Source organism: Gorilla gorilla, chromosome 18, assembly GCF_029281585.2.
Source record: "Gorilla gorilla gorilla isolate KB3781 chromosome 18, NHGRI_mGorGor1-v2.1_pri, whole genome shotgun sequence".
Taxonomy (NCBI): domain Eukaryota; kingdom Metazoa; phylum Chordata; class Mammalia; order Primates; family Hominidae; genus Gorilla; species Gorilla gorilla.
The window spans coordinates 27,629,359-27,646,869 of record NC_073242.2 but is presented as its reverse complement, the minus strand read 5'-3'; the positions used below and the strand labels follow the sequence as shown (position 1 = coordinate 27,646,869).

The window sequence follows — 17,511 nt, the reverse complement described above, 5'->3', positions numbered from 1 at the left end:
ATTTTATTTTTATTTATTTTTCTATCTATCTATCTATCTATCTATCTATCTATCTATCTATCTATCTATCATCTATCTATCTATCTATCTATCTATCATCTATCTATCTATCTATCTATCTATCTATCTATCTATCTATCTAATCTATCTATCTGAGATGGGGTCTCACTCTGTCACCCAGGCTGGAGTGCCATGGAATGAGTATGGCTCACTGCAGCCTTGACTTCCCTGTGCTCAAGTCATCCTCTTGCCTCAGCCTCCTGTGTAGCTGGGACCACAGGCATGCACCACATCACCCAGCTAGTTTTATTATTATTATTATTATTTGTAGAGATGAGGTCTCACTTTGTTGCCCAGGCTGGTCTTGAACTCCCAGGCTCAAGTGATCCTCTCGCCTCGGACTCCCAAAGTGCTAGGCTTACAGGCATGAGGCACTGCAGCCGGCCCTGCCTGGTGACTTTCTTTGGCTAACAGGACATTAGCAATCATGACCAAGCAGTCTTTAAAAAGCACCCAGGCATGGGCTTATCCTCTCTTGCTGCCCTGAAATCACCAGTGCTAGAGAATAAGACTCTACGCGGCCAAGATGGGCTGTCCTAGCCAAGGTCCTCAGGACAAACAAAACTGCCAGACATGTGAGTAAGGCTGTCCTAGACCATCTGGCCCAGCCACCTGCTAGCTCACTACAGAACAGCCCAGTCCACCCACAGACTCATGAGCAATCATAAAACGGTTGCTGTTTTAAGCCACTACATTTTGGGGTGGGTTGTCAGGCAGTAATAGTTAGCCGACAGACCTGGCTTGTTAAGGCCTGTGTTCTTCTCATCTCTAAAGCTGCTTTTGGGACTTTTCTTGATGGCAGGTGCTGTCTGCAGCCCTGTCATCATTCTGCCACTGTCTCTCCTTGAGCCCAGGAGTGCAGGTGATTTTGAAGGACAGCAATCAAGGCCCCCAGACTAAACGACTTCTACTCTTGGATGTTACAGTCCATTGCTCTACACTGCCTCCGTAGAATCTGTGGCAAAATGTCCTATGTGGTTGACTTTTTTTTTTTTTAGACGGAGTCTCACTCTGTCATCCAGGCTGGAGTCCAGTGGCGTGATCTCACTGCAACCTCCACCTCCTAGGTTCAAGTGAGTCTCCAACCTCAGCCTCCTGAGTAGCTGGGACTACAGGCACATGCCACCACACCCAGCTAATTTTCATATTTTTAGTAGAGACGGGGTTCTGACATGTTGGCCAGGCTGGTCTCAAACTCCTGACCTCAAGTGATCCACCTGCCTTGGCCTCCCAAAATGCTGGCATTACAGGCATGATCTACCACGCCTGGCCACCTATGTGGTTCATTTTTATATGAAATGGATAGCAGTGGCTTTTGTCTACCTGGCACCATGATCTTCATAGCACCTATGGTTTCCTTCAGGGAACCATTCTTTCCTCACCTTTCTCAGCCTTTTGGGTGGCTGTAACCCCAGTCCTGGCCCTGGCTGGAGTGGATCTTTGCAGATCTGACTCCACTTCTGGCTCAGCCTGGGCCATGCCAGACTACCTCTCCCTGACCATGGAGGAGGGAGGCTGGTTCAGGAGAGAGCTGGTTCTTGAACTAAGAGAAGAACTGTCTGTTTCACCTGGGGATTGCAAAGCAGATAGTAAAGGAAGCCTGGAGCCACTGGGGGCCATCTCTAGGCCATCAATGAAATGCCTGCCTGGTAGTAACTAGAGACATGGGTCTCAAAATGTGTTCTCTAAACCAGTAATGTCAGGATCGCCTGGGAACTTGCTAGGAATTAAAACACTTACCTCTACCTCAGACACACTGAAGCAGAAATTCTGGGATTGGGGCCCAATAATCTGATTTATTTTATTTTATTTTATTTTATTTATTGAGACAGAGTCTCACTCTGTTGCCCAGGCTGGAGTGCAGTGGTGCGATCTTGGGTCACTGCAACCTCTGCCTCCCGGGTTCAAGCAATTCTCCTGTCTCAGCCTCCTGAGTAGCTGGGACCACAGGTGACCGCCACCATGCCCGGCTAACTTGTATTTTTAGTAGAGACGGGGTTTCACCGTATTGGTCAGGCTGATCTTGAACTCCTGACCTCAGGAGATCCACCCTCCTCAGCCTCCCAAAGTGCTGGGATTACAGGTGTGAGTCACCATGTCCGGCCAATCTGATTATTTTAATTATTATTTTATTTAAGAACAAAATAGAGACAAGGTCTCACTACACCGCCCAGGCTGGTCTTGAACTCCCGGGTTCAAATGAGTCTCCTGCCTCAGCCTCCCAAAGCACTAGGATTACAGGTGTGAGCCACCATGCTTGGCCAACAATCTGTGTTTTAATTGGCTTTGCAAGTAATTCTGATGCATGTCCAAGTTTGAGAACCACTGGGCTAGAGAAGTGTAAAGCTAAGTGATGAAACAGCTTCCCGAGAGACCATCTGAGCACCAGGATCCCACCATCCCTGAGGCCAATTCTACTATTCTGGAATTTTTAGGTCTGTGAGCAAGACATTCTCCTTTGTTGCTTGGGCTGATTAGGGTTTCTGTCACTTACTGTTAATGAACGCTGGTTAATATATTAAGAGTCTCTGGACTTTGGCAGAATGGTCTTGCTGTTGCAGGTTTTCTTGACAGGAACACTAAGTACAGGGCTGTCAAATTCCTCTAATTCACTCACACTGAGGGGTGTTGCTTTATTTCTGTGGTTGGCAGCTTGTCTGGGAAAAGCGGTTCAGATATATCACTTCCCTAGAGCACTCTGATAACTTGGACAGTAAACTTTCTGCATTAAAAACTAATGTTCTTTCACCCTCAAGAAGACAACAGGTTTCTAGAAGGAGATTATATTAGCTTTTCTGGAAGGCTTACGGATTGAGGCTGGAGCAATACAGGACATGAGGCCCTTTCATTAGAACTAGGGACAGTTGCAGTGATAGAAAGGAATGAAGCTCTCTTGGAGTTGCATCACACACACATTTAATTGACACAAATTCAATTTTATGGGCTTAGTCTAAGAAAAAGGGGCAAGGGGAGAAATAACTCTTTACGGGGTACAAGCAAAAGGTTACACTTCTGGAATAGCAGACTATCTAATTCAGAACAACCTCTTGCTGGAACACAACTAGGAAACCTAGAAAATATTTTTAAATATTTAAAAAATCTATTTGAAAAAAAAAAGAAATGGTTTGAAGGCATGGAGAATGAACAGGGCTGTGAAGAATTACAGGGATATAGTAGACTGGAGAAAGAAACTCAGAGATGTAGACCCAACATCTTGGAGGCCTTTCCTCTTAAGGTGCTACTGATTCTGATGAGAGCTGCCACAAGGCTGGGAAGCTGAGCAGAGCTGGCAACAGGCTCAGAGGCTACAGTCTGGGAGTGAGGGTGACCCAGAAGTAGCCAGGAGTGAAGGGCACAGAAAGGTTAACAATGTGGGCGAATCCAAATAACTGCTGATTATATAAAATAATAATCAGTAGTAATAATGTCTACTAATAATAATAATCAGTAGTAATAATCACTAGGAATAATGTCTAGTGGTGTTTAAAAGCTAGAGAGAGTTAAAATGCATACAATAGTATTTAAGTTGGGAAAGGAAAAAATAGAGTTAGAGTTTGTAAGATACTTCCAATAAATGAGAAGTGGTAAACTTGCTAATTTAAAGTAAACCCTAGTAAGTCAAGAATGCATGTTGTAATCTCTGGTAATGACTAGAATAATAATAAAAAAAGAATGTATAACTAACAAGCTAATAGAGAGGAAAAAAGAGAAATAATACAAAGCAATCAGTTCAAAGGAAGGCAAGAAAGAGAAACATAAAACAGGAAAAACAAATAAAAAGCAAACAATAAGACAGTAGATGTAAACTCACATATATCAGCAATTACATTAAACATAAATGGACTGAATGCTCCCATTAAAACGCATAGATTGTTAGAGGATAAAACTAAAAACCAATTACGTGCTGCTTATAACAGACAAACCTTAACATAAAGATACAGAAAGTTTGAAAGTGAAAGGATAAAAAACAGTACACCATACAAATACTAACCAAAAGAAAGCCGGAGTAGCTTTATATCAGACAAAGGAGACTTTAAGGCAAAAAGCATTACTAGAGTGAGAAACAACACATAATGATAGAAGGTTCAATTCCCTTAGAAGATATAAAAAGTCAAATTCTGTATGTACCAAAAAAGACATCCCTCCCCCGCCCCAGATACAGAGTAAAGCATATAAGCAGCCCACCCTCCAGATGTTGCCTTGAGGAGAGTGAGTTGGTTTGTGATTCTGCTGCACTTTTAGGAAGTTTCAGGTTCCTTGTGCCTCTGGTGGTGTGAACATCCCAGTGTTCTGAGCATGATGCCAGTGTCTAAAAACACACATTTCCCCTACAACCCTGACCCTAAACAAGGCCAGCTGCTTCTTCTGGGGCTCAGCCAAGAAGCTGTGATTTTTCCCACACTGGAGGAGAGACAGACTGTCTTGGGCTTACTGAGAGTTCATGTATCTGTATGAGGTCATCTGTATAAACCAATACATGCTGCACGTAATCATCAATTTGAGGGATTTCTAACGGTAACTCTGGTCTCCTGCACTTTTTACTTCCTTTACAGCCTAATATCTAGGTGAGATGTGGCTCTACCATAATCCCATTTCAGTGTGAGAGCAGTGACAATGCCAGGCTTTTCAGCTTTCCTCTTAGCCATAGAACTCTTTCTTCAAATTTGACTTATGTTAGAGCCAAGTATATTGAATAAGCAAAGGCTGAGCTCCAAACCTGTTCAAAATAAGAATTCCACTACCTCAAATAGTGTCCTCTTTAGGAGTACTGATGGAACAAACTACCCTAAGAACTAAATACCAGGAATAGCTGGTAATTTGATCTTTATTAAATGGACCCAGTGACATGCATTTTTTATATGAACGCATGCTTCTTTGCCATGGTGGCCAGGAAGCTCAGTGTTACAACTGTGACTACTTTAGGCATTCATTTGTTCACCCCCTGGTTTCATCTTATTTTTCTACTCTTGTTTTCTCTCCAGTTTCATTTTCTTAAATTTTTTATTTATTTATTTTTGGACAGAGTCTCGATCTGTTGCCCAGGCTGGAGTACAGTGGTCCAATCTCAGCTCACTGCAACCTCTGCCCCTCAGGTTCAAGCAATTCTCCTGCCTCAGCTTCCCGAGTAGCTGGGATTACAGGTGTGTGCCACCATGTCCAGGTAATTTTTTGTGTGTGTTTTAGTAGAGATGGGGTTTTGCCATGCTGCCCAGGCTGGTCTTGAACTCCTGGGGTCAAGCGATCCACCCACCTTGGCCTCCCAAAGTGCTGGGATTACAGGCATGACCCACTGCACCTGGCCTCCTCAAATACTTTTCAAAGTCTTGCACTACCCACTGTATATAAAACTTTGTTAGTCCATGTCTGAACTTTTTGGAAAAAGGCAGATCATAAATTAATTCAGCTCTATTTCTCAAAGTGCTAGACATGAAAGCATATATTATGGGTTGAATTGTGTCCCCTAAAAAGGTCATTGAGGCCCTAACCCCTAGTACCTGTGACTGTGACCTTATTTGGAAATAGGGTGTTTGCAGATGATCAAGTTGAGATGAAGTCATTAGGCTGGGCATTCATCTGTCTTTATAAAAATGGCACATTTGGACACAGAGACAGAGACATACATGGAGAATACCATGTACAGATTGGAGTTATGTTGCCACAAGCCAAGGAACTGTCAGAAGTTAGGAGAGAGGCCTGGAATGGACTACCCCCCAGTGCCTTCAGAAAATGGCCCTTGCCAACACCTTGAATTTAGACTTGGAGCCTTGAGAACTGTGAGATGATACGTTTCCATTGCTTAAGCCACTCTGATTGTGGTACTTCGTTATGGCTGCCCTAGCAAGCTAATGCACTATGCCAGATGATTTTAGTTGATACATGGTTCAACTTTTAAAATACTAATATATTTATATCGATGAGCATGAGAAAAAAGTATAACAAGTGACTCAAACCTCTGATTTTCAGGCATGTTACTGCTTAGGACTAGGCTGACGTGGGTATTAATTAAGTGGTAATTAATGTGGGTAATTAAGCAAATAATAGTTTAGTTGGCACAAGAGGGGCTTATAGTGGAGTAATTAAGAGCAGAGATTCTGCAGCCCAGGTTCTCAAATACTGGCTTCATCACTTACAGGCTGTGTGATCTTGGACAGATTCCTTAACCTCTCTGTGCCTCCATCTCCTCTGCACAATAATATTGATAATAGCAGTACCTATTGCACGGGGCTGTGTGGATGATTAAATGCAAGATTACATATGTAGTCCTACACACAGCTTGGGAGCTAGTTCAGTGCTTTGTAAGTACTGACCCTTAATTTTGTTACTTGAATATGGAAAAAATAGCAATCTTGGCACATATACAAAGGAGGGAAGTCCCAGTTAGCTCAGTAGGATGCTGGGAAAGGTACACGACCACCACTGTGCCACTCCTGCCCTACTAGGGGTTCTAGGGGGGTTCGTGCAGTGGCATACTTTTTTACCAACTTGTTTTGGAGGAACTTCTGAAAAGCCATTTAGATTGGTTCAGATAGTGAAGACAGTACCAGCAGGATAGACTGGAGGCTTGTCAACCTGAACAGCAGTCGGTGAGGCCAATCTAGGAGATGCAGAAGGAACAATGGCACCTGGGACTGCCACCCCTACTCCGCACCTGCTGAGGGAGCTCCAAAAGCAGACTCAGGCCTTTACCTCGCCCCATACCTCCTTCTCCTCTCTCTCCCTTTCCCAGCCCCCATCTCACCAAAGCTGACAGAACCAAAATTTCGCCAGACTTTTCTGACATCTTTCATGTTCTATTTGGCTCTTTTCTCCTACAGATCATTTCTCCATTATCTAGTTAACAATGTGACAACTCTGTGACGCTATTGGCTGCAGGAACCTTGACATGCCGACAGGGGTTGCCTCCCATTCCTACCTTCCTCGGGCCCCAGGCAGGCCTCTTTCCAGGCTCTGGGTCCCACCAAAAAGTCCCCAGGAACCAGTTTGGGGCTAGCTCTGCCCCACTGGAGTCTGGCTCCTCCAACACCTTGAATTTAGACTTCCAGCCTCGAGAACTGTGAGATGATACATTTCCATTGTTTAAGCCACTCTGATTGTGGTACTTTGAAGGCCCCACTGGGATGCAGGCTCCAGTTAGCCACAGTTCTTCCTGGTCACTACAAGCTGAAGCAGGATGCAGATCAGAGACTTAGGACAGGGGTCTTGGCACTGCATGGCTTGTGCATGCACAGATCCCAACTCTGGGACCTGGGTTGCCTCAGTCTCCTTTGCTAGTGACACAGACTCAAATCCTACCCCAGTGCCTTAATCTGTTTTCTGTTGCTTATAACAGAATAACTGAAACTAGGTAATATCAAAAGGAAAGGAATTTATTTCTTATAGTTATAGAAGCTGAGAAGTCCAAGGTCAAGGGTGCCGCATCTGACGAGGGCCTTCTTGCTAGTGGGGACTCTGCAGAGTCTCGAGGCAGTGCATGGTGAGGGGATGAGTGTGCTAGCTCAGGTCTCTCTTCTTCTTCCTATAAAGCCACCAGTCCCACTCCCATGATAACCCTTTAATCCACTAACCCATGAATGCATTAATCCACTGGACAAGCCTTCATGACCTCTTCACGTCTTAAAGTGCCCACCTCTCAGTATTGCCACATTGGGGATTAAATTTCAACATGAGTCTTGGAGGTGGCAAATATTCAAACCATGGCACCCAGCCACATGATAAGCCATGGCCCCCCATCACTGTAGGCTCCCCAACGCCCAGGTTCTTACCCTAGGTTATTTAGGATAGAAAGTCACAACTAATCTCATACCTACAACTGGCTCCTTAGCAAGCCCAATTACTGTCTGGATCCATCCCCTGGTAACATCGAGACTGAGCCCCCACCCTCTACATCTTGAACCACCTGGTCTCTTCCTTGGTCACCTCGCATCCTCCCCAGCTCCCTATAGGCCAGGCTCCACGTGGCAGCCAGAGGAATCTTGTTGAAATGTACACCAACATGGCAGCCCCTGCTACAAAGCCTCAGCTGTGACTTGCACGCTGTGTGCCTCAGTTCCTCGTCTGTGAAATGGGGACAATTGCAGAACCTACCTTAAAGTCTAGTTATAAGGATTATATGAGATGGTAGAAGTAAAAGCTTACGATAGTGGCTGGGTCATCCTAAGTAGTGAAGAAATGTAACCTCTCATGTCATTAGAACATAGACAAAGCTGGTCTTTTCACCATCAACTCTTTTGTACTTTCAGAATTGTGTACCATTTGCACATATTATTACTCATCTGAAGTAAGCAAGTTCATTTAAGAGTAAAACAAAAATAAAAGAAATTTTCAATGATAACCACACCTTGGTGGTGGAATCAGAAAGTCACTCTCATGGTTACTTTAATGCGTTGGCTTGACTGGGCCACAGGAAACCCAGATATCTGGTCAAATATTATTCTGAGTGTTTCTGAAGGAGCATTTTTGGATGACATTAACATATTCATCAGGAGAGTAAGGCAGATTGCCCTCCACCATGTGAGTGGGCCTCGGCCAATCAGGTGACGGCTTGAATCAAACAAAAAGACCAGCCCTCCCCCAAGTGAGGGTGACTTCTCCAGTCAACTGCCTTGGACTTCACCTCTGACATAGGCTCTTCCTGCACAGCGCACTCGCTCCTCCACAACTGCATGAGCCAATTCCTTATCCTAAGCTCTCTCTCTCACTCTCCCTCCATATCCTTTTCATTCTGTTCCTCTGCAGACCCCTGACTAATACATTTGCTAAAGGGCAGCTAGCCCTCTGCAAGGAGGGTAATGAAGTGCGGCCTCCCATCATGGCACCCCAGAGAGTGACCCAGTCGCAGCCCTGCTCCCCTGCTCAGGGCCCCCCAGAACTCTTACTGGAGCACATCCTCTCCTGGTCTGGGAATACAGCAGGAGCCTGGGGAGTCAGGTTTGGCTCAGGTTTGGTGGGAACGAAAACCTCAGCATTGTCCTTCCGCTTTGCAGACAAATTCCTTTCCCTTTTATGACCTGTAGGAAAACAATTGTTTCATGTAAGACACTGAGCGCAAGCAAGTTGGGCATTCTGTTCAGGCATTTGTTCATTATTCATTCACTTACTCATTCAACAAATGTCTACGGAACTACTTTGTGCAGTTTGGGATTAGAGATGTGAATAATGCAGGTGACGAAACAAGTTTGCTGAGAGTCATGGTGTGCCCAGCACCACATTTTGGTAAGTACATAAAAGATTCTAGGACATGCACAGGTTTTCAAATTTTAATGTTTCCTGGCTAGGCAGCCAGGCGGTGGCTCACACCTGTAATCCCAGTGCTTTGGGAGGCTGTGGTGGGGGAACTGCTTGAGCCCAGGAGATAAAGACCAGCCTAGGTAACATAGTGAGACCCTGTCTCTAGCAAAAAATGAACAAAATAGGCTGGGTACAGTGGCTCACGCCTGTAATCCCAGCACTTTAGGAGGCCAAGACGGGTGGATCACCTGAAGTCAGGAGTTTGAGACCAGCCTGGCCAACATGGTGAAACTCTGTCTCTACCAAAAATACAAAAATTAGCTGTGCACAGTGGCAAGCGCCTGTAATCCCAGCTACTTGGGAGGCTGAGGCATGAGAATTGCTAGAACCCAGAAGATGGAGGTTGCAGTGAGCTGAGATTGTGCCACTGACTCCAGCCTGGGGGGCAGAGCAAGACTTCGTTCCCCGCCCCACCCTCCCCCCGCAAAAAAAGCCAGATGTGTTGGCACGTGCTTGTAGTCCCAGCTACTCTGGAGGCTGTGTGGCAGGAGGATCCCTCCCAGGAATCTGAGGCTGCAGTGAGTTATGATCGTGCCACTGCACTTCAGCCTGGGTGACAGGGCAAGACCTTATCTCAGAAAAAACCAACAAAACAAAACATGCAAAATGTCAAGAAATTCAAATTCTCTCTTTTCACTTTATGCCCCAAAATCACTCGAACTGTGCTGGCATCAGCTGTTCTGTGGCCTGGTCCTTCACACCCAGGAATGACTGTCAGGTCCCCTGCTTTTCCAGGGTGGAGACTCAGTCACCTCTTTAGAGCCCTGTCCCCTCCCTCCCCATCTCCCCTGCAGCCATGCCGTCTGCAGGCCCAGTGGGTCCCACGTGGGACCATTATTAACACTGCCCTGACCACTTGCTGCTCCCGCAGGTGCGCCTAACACCTTTGTTTATTTGACAAAGGTTCCCTGAGGGGCTGCAATGTGCTGGGCTTGTGCTGCATGCTGGGGAAGTGGAGGGTAAGAGCCAGCCCGTGCCCACAGGCTGGTGGGTGGGGAGGTGTGGTGGGTGGAGAGAAAGACAACTGGGGCCAGTGAACCCAGCGCCATGATGATGCTACGGGAGCACGGGGGAGGGCTGGCCCAAGTGGATGTGGTGGGAGTGTGAAGAAGGCTTTGTGGAATAAGCAACTTCTGAGTGTGGTCTGGAGGGAAAAGCAGAGAGCCAGGTTTCAGGGTTCTGAGTGGAGAGGAAAGGGACTGTGGTCATCTGGGCAGAGGGAACAGCTCAAGCAAGTGTCTGGGGTGAGAACAAACATGGTGAGAGCATGTCTGATGGACAAATGTCTTCTCTGGAGATGTCAGTTATTGGGTGTGGATTTTCCAGAGCTGAACTGTGTCCCCTTCAAACTTTTTTTTTTTTTTTTTGAGAGGGTCTCATTCTGTCACCCAGGCTGCAGTGCAGTGGCACGATCATGGCTCACTGCAGCTTCAACTTTTCAGACTTAAGTGATCCTCCTGCCTCAGCCTCCCAAGTGGCTAGGACTAAAGGTATACACTACTACGTCCGGCTAATTTTTTAAAACATTTTTTTGTAGAGATGGGGTCTTGCCATGTTTCCCAGGCTGATCTGGAACTCAAGTGATCCTCCCGCCTTGGCTGCCGAAACTGTTGGGATTACAGACATGAGCCACTGTGCCTGGCCCCCTCCAAACTCATACATTGAAATCCTAGCCGCCAGTACCCCTGACTGTATTTGGGCACAAGGTCTTTAAAGAGGTAATTAAGTAAAAACAAGGTCATATAGGTGGGCCCTAATCCAATATAACTTCTCCTAAGAAGAGGAGATTAGGACACAGACACACACAGAGGGAAGACCACATGAAGACACAGGGAGAAGATGGCTGTCTACAAGCCACAAAGAAGGAAAAGGCCTCAGAAGAAACTGACTCTTGATCTCAGGCTTCCAGTCTCCAGAACTATGAGACAGTAAATTCCTCCTGTTTAAGCCACCCAGTCTGTGGTACTTTGTCATGACAACCCTCGCAAACTGACATACCGTCTGATTCCAAACATTCCCTCATTTCTCTTTCCTTAGGTTCATCATGGTTCAGAAAAGTTTGTCTTCTCTTGGCACACCCAGCTTTGACGGTGCACATGAATAGGATACAGAGGTGCAGGCAGAGGCCAGGCCAGCCCGAGTCAAAGCTTAGGAACAGAGGATGAAGACTGTTGCAAGTAGGCCTCTCCCCATCAAGTCCTTCTCTCTCCTCCCTGCCCCTCACCAATCGTTTTGCTCCTTCTACTTTCCAAGATCTTTCTTGACAAACCTCCTCCATTGGACACTGCTGTCTCTGCGTGCCAGCATCCTCCCTCCTTCAGGTTCAGCTTGAGTTTCTTTTGGAGATGAGAGCTTTACCACACTATTGTGTGGCTGGGTGGTGATAACCACACCCCTTAGTCCTATTGGCTGGACCTGGCCCATCAGAGCCACGGTGATCCAATCCAAGACAGCATGTGACCCCGTGTGGGTTGGAGAACCAAGTCTGGGACTTTTGCTGGGCCTTTTGGGAAAGAAAAATTCACTTTCTGAGGGGTTGCAAAGTCAGTGTCTTATTTAAAGGCAATTCTGCCTTTGTATGTTGGACAGTCTACTAAGAATGGAAGCAAGACACAGGAAAGCAGAGAAGGAGGAGAGCAAGAGGGAGAGGGAGATGGGAGAAGACAGAGGGAAGAGGCCAGAAGGGAAAAGGAGAGGGAAGAGGGGAGATGGGAGAGAGATGGAGACGGAGAGGGAAAAGAAGACGAAGAGGGAGAGGGGAGAAAATGAGTCTTGCTACATCTCAGAACCTTTCAGTTACTCAAGTTAATAAATAGTCCCTTAGCTTAAGCTACTCTGTATTAGCCAACTGGTATGTAGATGCTGCAAAACATCTTACAGTGTACAGAACAGACACCTCCAACTATCTGCCAGGAATTTACCATCTGGAATTTCAGGGCCCTGAGGAAGCCTTTGGAAGCTCTGCGTCTTGCAATCAACAGAGACCTGACTGATATACCTCCCTGGCCTGTGAGACACTCTACCCAAAGAGGAATTCAAAGGACCACTGAAAGTTTAAGTCCTGCTATCAGATGCAGAGACACCAATGGCAAAGAAATGATATACAAGACAGAGCTCACTTTTGGAAGCTGGGTTAAATTCCAGCACCACGAGGGTGTCTGGGCCTGGAGGAGAGTGTCCTTCTGTCTCCTGTTCCCCGTGAACATCTTTCTGAGTCAAGTCACCACTGGAAGGAGGGCGGTCATGTCTGGGATGGCCCACCAGCGCCGGGTCCTCTGGCTCAGGCTCAGAGAGTATGTCTTCCTCGATAGAGTCATACTCATCGCTGGAACAATCCTTTTGTTTCCTTTGTAGATTTACACTAAGTTCCAGGCTTTTTCTCAGCTCCTGCAAAAAGCCCAGAAGAGAGATGAGAGATAAATATGGTACCTTGAGAAAAACTTATTTGAAAATAGATCATTTGAACCAAAGAATTATTCTCCCCAAACTAACATTTAACAATATTATCTCAACCCTTGGGATGTCACTGCTTTGAAGACGAGAAAACAAAGGGCAGGGGAAAATGAGTAACTCCCTGGACAGAGCAATGTTGTTAATATTAACTGTGGTGTTTGTATCCCGGAGATGCCGGGGGAAGGTGGGGTGGGGGGGAGTGCACATGTGAAGGAGAGGGAGAGAGAAACAGACAATATGGTTTGTTAAAATCTGGGGCTTGTTCAAACAGATTGTGGAGTCCCACCCACTGATTCAGTGGGTCTGGGATGGGGCCTGAGGATTTACATTTCTAATAAGGTGATCCTGATACTGCTGGTCCAGGGACCATACTTTGAAATATGAACTCCTAAAGGCCTCCAAATGACCCTAAAATTCCAGATGGTAAAATGTCTGTCAGGTAGTTGTTAGGGGCTGACCTGCATATTGCAGGGTATTGAGCAGCATCTAAATGTCATACTATTTAGCACTTAACTACAACTGCTTCAAGATCTTTTCATGTTTCTTTTGTCTACATGAAATTGTAGATTCCTTATGGCTAAGCATTAAGATCTATATTTAGAGTGACCAGGACATGAATCACCCAAACCAAGACATTTCAGAGAGAAACCGAGCACTACTATATTTACACTGGGACAAAAAGTATAAATGGAGCTGGGACAGTGGCTCATGTTTGTAATCCCATCACTTTGGGAGGCTGAGGCAAAAGGACTGGTTGAGAACAGGAGTTCAAGACCAGCCTGGGCAACATAGTGAGACCCTGTCTCTACAAAAAATAAACAAAAATTAGCTGAGTATGGTGATGCATGCCTGTCATCCCAGCTACTCGGGAGGTTGAGATGGGAGGATCACCTGAGCCTGGGAAGTTGAGGCTGCAGTGAGCTATGATCGCCACTGCACTCTAGCCTGGAGATACACACACACACACACACACACACACACACACACACACACGCACAAATATATATATAAATGGGACTGTTTGGGCAAACCAGTATGTTTGGTCAGCCTAGCTATACTACCCCTTGTAGCCTATATAGTATCCAATGTAGTTCTAAGAAAATGGGAAGCAATCAATAAAGCTTTGATAATTGACCAATAAACCTAATAGTTATCGCAGTAGGCTGAATAAGGGCTCCCCAAAGATGTCCACGTCCTAATCCCTAGAACCTGTGAACTCCTGAGGGCTCAGGAGGAAGTGAGGAACACCTTGAGTGTATAGAACACTTTTACCATCTTAGAGAAATCATCCTATACAGACCGATGATAGAAATATAGATGTTACAGGCACCACTGGTGAGGACTCAGGAAGTGAACATGTAACTGAAAACTGGAGCCCAGGGAATCCTGTTATGTAGCAGTAGAATCTTAGCTGAATTGTGTCCTACAGTGTTGTGGAAAGCAGAACATGTAAGACATGAACTTGGATATTTAACTCAGGAGATTTCCAAGCAAAGTGCTGAAGATTCGGTCTGTTCTTCTCCTGCTGCTTAAAGTAAAATGTGAGAGGAAAGAGACAGACTGAGGGAAGAACTGTTAAGGAAAAGGGAACCAGGACTTGGCAATTTGGATGATTTTTAGCCTATCCAGATTGCAGAAGATTCTAAAATTAGGAGATTCACTGTCAGAAAAGTATGCTATGGAGAGAAAACTAAAGGTGTGGCTGGACAACCTTTTTCTTGTACCTCAGAAAGATGCAAAATGCAAAGTATTCAGTTGTATGGATGGCTCTTTCAGGAGATTAGACATGTGGCTCACGGATCCCCTTAGACATCTCAGCAGAAGCCAGGACAGAGAGGGGATTTTCCAGGAAAGATTTGCAGAGGAGTCCCTTGTCTAATGGAGCAAATCCTAGAGACATACATGGGAGTCCCACATGACTTTTGAGAATGTCATACCAGGAGAAATACTGCCAGCTTGGACTGAATGGGAGAAAGAAAGAACAAAACGAAAGGTTGTCAGACTCCCCAAAATTCTACAGGCAGGAAATTGGCTGGTGAAATGGCTCATCTACAAACACAGGCTGCTCTTCCTGAAAAAGGAAGAATGACTCCAAGGATGGAGCTGTGGGCCAAGAGAACAGAGCCCCGAACCACAGATAATTATTCCCAGGCCTTGAAAACTAACAGAGTTTGCCCAGTTGGGCTTTAAAATTGCTTGGGTTTGGTGATTCCTCTTTTTTCCCTTTTATTTACCCTTCTTTTAAATGGGAATTTTGATATGATTTGACTGTGTCCCCACCCAAATCTCACCTTGAACTGTAATAATCCCCATGTGTCAAGGGCAGGGCCAGGTGGAGATAACTGAATCATAGGGGCAGTTTCCCCATACTGTTCTTGTGGTAGTGAATAGTCTCACAAGATCTGATGATTTTATAAAGGGGAGTTCCCCTGCACAAGCTCTCTTGCCTGCCACCATGTAAGCTGTGACTTCGCTCCTTCTTTGCCTTCTGCCATGACTGTGAGGCCTCCCCAACTACGTGGAACTGTGAGTCCATTAAACCTCTTTCCTTCATAAATTACCCAGTCTCAGGTATGTCTTTATTAGCAGTGTGAGAACAGACTAATACAGGAATGTTATTAACTGTTATCCTACACCCATCCACCATTGTATTTGGGAACAGATAACTTGTTTTCTAGTTTCACTCATCTACAGATGAGAAAAATTTTGCCCCAAGATAGGTCATACCCAGGGTCTTACCCATAACCAATTTAGATGATGAGATTTTGGAGTTTTGAGCTGATGAGACTTAGATAATATTCTGGACTTGAGTTGTTACGGTAATGGATTGAGAGTTTTGGAAAACTTGGGATGGGATGGATGTATTTTGCATGTGGTATGGAGGTGAATCTTTGGGGGACAGAGGGTGGGCTGTGGTAGGCTGGATAAATAGCCCCCAAAGATGTTCATATCCTAGCCCCTGGGAGCTGAGGAGATGCTGCCTTACAGGGCAAAGGGACCTTGAAGATATGATCAGGTGAAGAATCTCCAGATGAGGACAGGAGCCTGGATTATCCAGGTGAGTCCAGTGTAATCATAGGCGTCCTTATGAGAGAGAAGCAGGAAGATCAACATCAAATAGAGAATACGTAAGAATGGAAGCAGAGGTCAGGGATGAGTGAGCTATAGTGCTGGATTTGAAACAGGAGGACATGGCCACAAGCCAAGGAATGTAGGTGACCTCTACAGTCTGAAAAAGACAAGGAAATGAGCTTTCCTCTCGAGCCTCCAGAAGGAATGCAGTCCCGCCAATGCCTTGATTTTATTTTTTATTATTATACTTTAAGTTTTAGGGTACATGTGCACAACGTGCAGGTTTGCTAAATGCCTTGATTTTAGACCAGTGAAACTGATTTTGGATTTTTGACCTCCAGAACTAAGCCACCAAGTTTGCAGCAAGTTGTTACAGCAGCAAATAGGAAATGAATACAGCTGTCTCTTTTTAGAGTTCTCCCCCTTCCATCCCTTGATACCAAGTACTGGTGATACACATTTAATAAAATTAATTAATTATCTCTGTTGCCCAGTGCAGTGGTGTGATCACAGCTCACTGCAGCCTCGACCTCCTGGGCTCGAGTGAGCCTCCCACCTCAGCCTCCTGTGTAGCTGGAACTACAGGTATGAGCCACCACACACAGATACCAATGATATTTACTGGGCAACTAGAACACTGGCTGGCACATAGTAGGTGCTCGACCAGTATCTGCTGAATGACTGAATAGATTCCATTGATGACTGGGTGGTGGCTGTGGGCAGATGCAGAGTGCCCTCATGTACCTTGGAGGTGACATTGGTGATGGGACCCTTAGCAAGTTACTTACCTCCTCTGACTTGCATCTTGACATCCATAAAAATAGATGAACAAATCCCTACCTTGCAGAATTGCTTTAAAGCAGAGGTCTGAACTGGGAATAATTTTGTCCCCCCACCCAACTCCAGGGGACATCCAGCAATGACTTGAGATATTTTTGATCACAACTGGGGGAGAGGTGTCCTATTGGGATCTATTACATGGACACCAGGGATGCTGCTAAACATAACAGAATGTCTAGGACAGCCCCACAACAAAGAACGATCCAGCCAAAATGTCAAGGCTGAGAAACGATTAAAGCAAGTGCGGGTTCACCACTGGTGTTTAAAAAAATAACACCAGGTCTCCTAATTGAGTGTATTGAGCTGGTTCATGCAACCTTCATGCAAACCAGACTGAGGTCATGGCTTATGTCTTCAAAGTCTGACAGTGGTGGGCAGTTGGAGGGGCAACAGATTCACTGCTCCTCCCAGGGCAACATGAGTTCCTAGGCGACCTGCTGTTTAACAGCAATTTTGGCAGCTGTAAAACTAGTAATCCTTTACGGTAGAATAATGCTCTGTACTCTAGAAAACATTTTCAACCCTTTCTCTCCTTTGATCCTCAGAAAAACCCTGTAAGACAGATAGGTAGAGTAAAACCCTGGGATAACATGAATTTAGTTAAAACAAGATAGCCTATTGGCTCTTATGCTTGGCCCAGCTCCCAATTCTCAAATAAGGTCAACTTAGGTTCTGTTCTGCTGGGGTGGGGGCAAGGCTGGGTGAGAAAACAATGGGCACATCCCTCTCTCTGCAGCCCCTACTCTTGCCCAGTCACTGTGGATTACGTTCCTAGCTGGGAGACTGCTGTCACTGTCC

General features: G+C 45.5%; 1 protein-coding gene across 21 annotated transcripts in view; it reads right to left on the bottom strand.

Moving 5' to 3' along the window:
* Positions 1–17,511, bottom strand: part of KATNIP (katanin interacting protein) — a 232,361-nt gene that overhangs the window by 90,273 nt on the left and 124,577 nt on the right. For all 21 annotated transcript variants that reach the window (XM_063699554.1, XM_063699555.1, XM_063699556.1 and 18 more), the window contains 2 exons: positions 12,468–12,735; positions 8,937–9,068 (listed from right to left, as the gene is read on the bottom strand). In XM_063699554.1, coding sequence (XP_063555624.1) covers positions 8,937–9,068; positions 12,468–12,735 — 400 coding nt within the window. The remainder of the gene's footprint in view (positions 1–8,936; positions 9,069–12,467; positions 12,736–17,511) is intronic.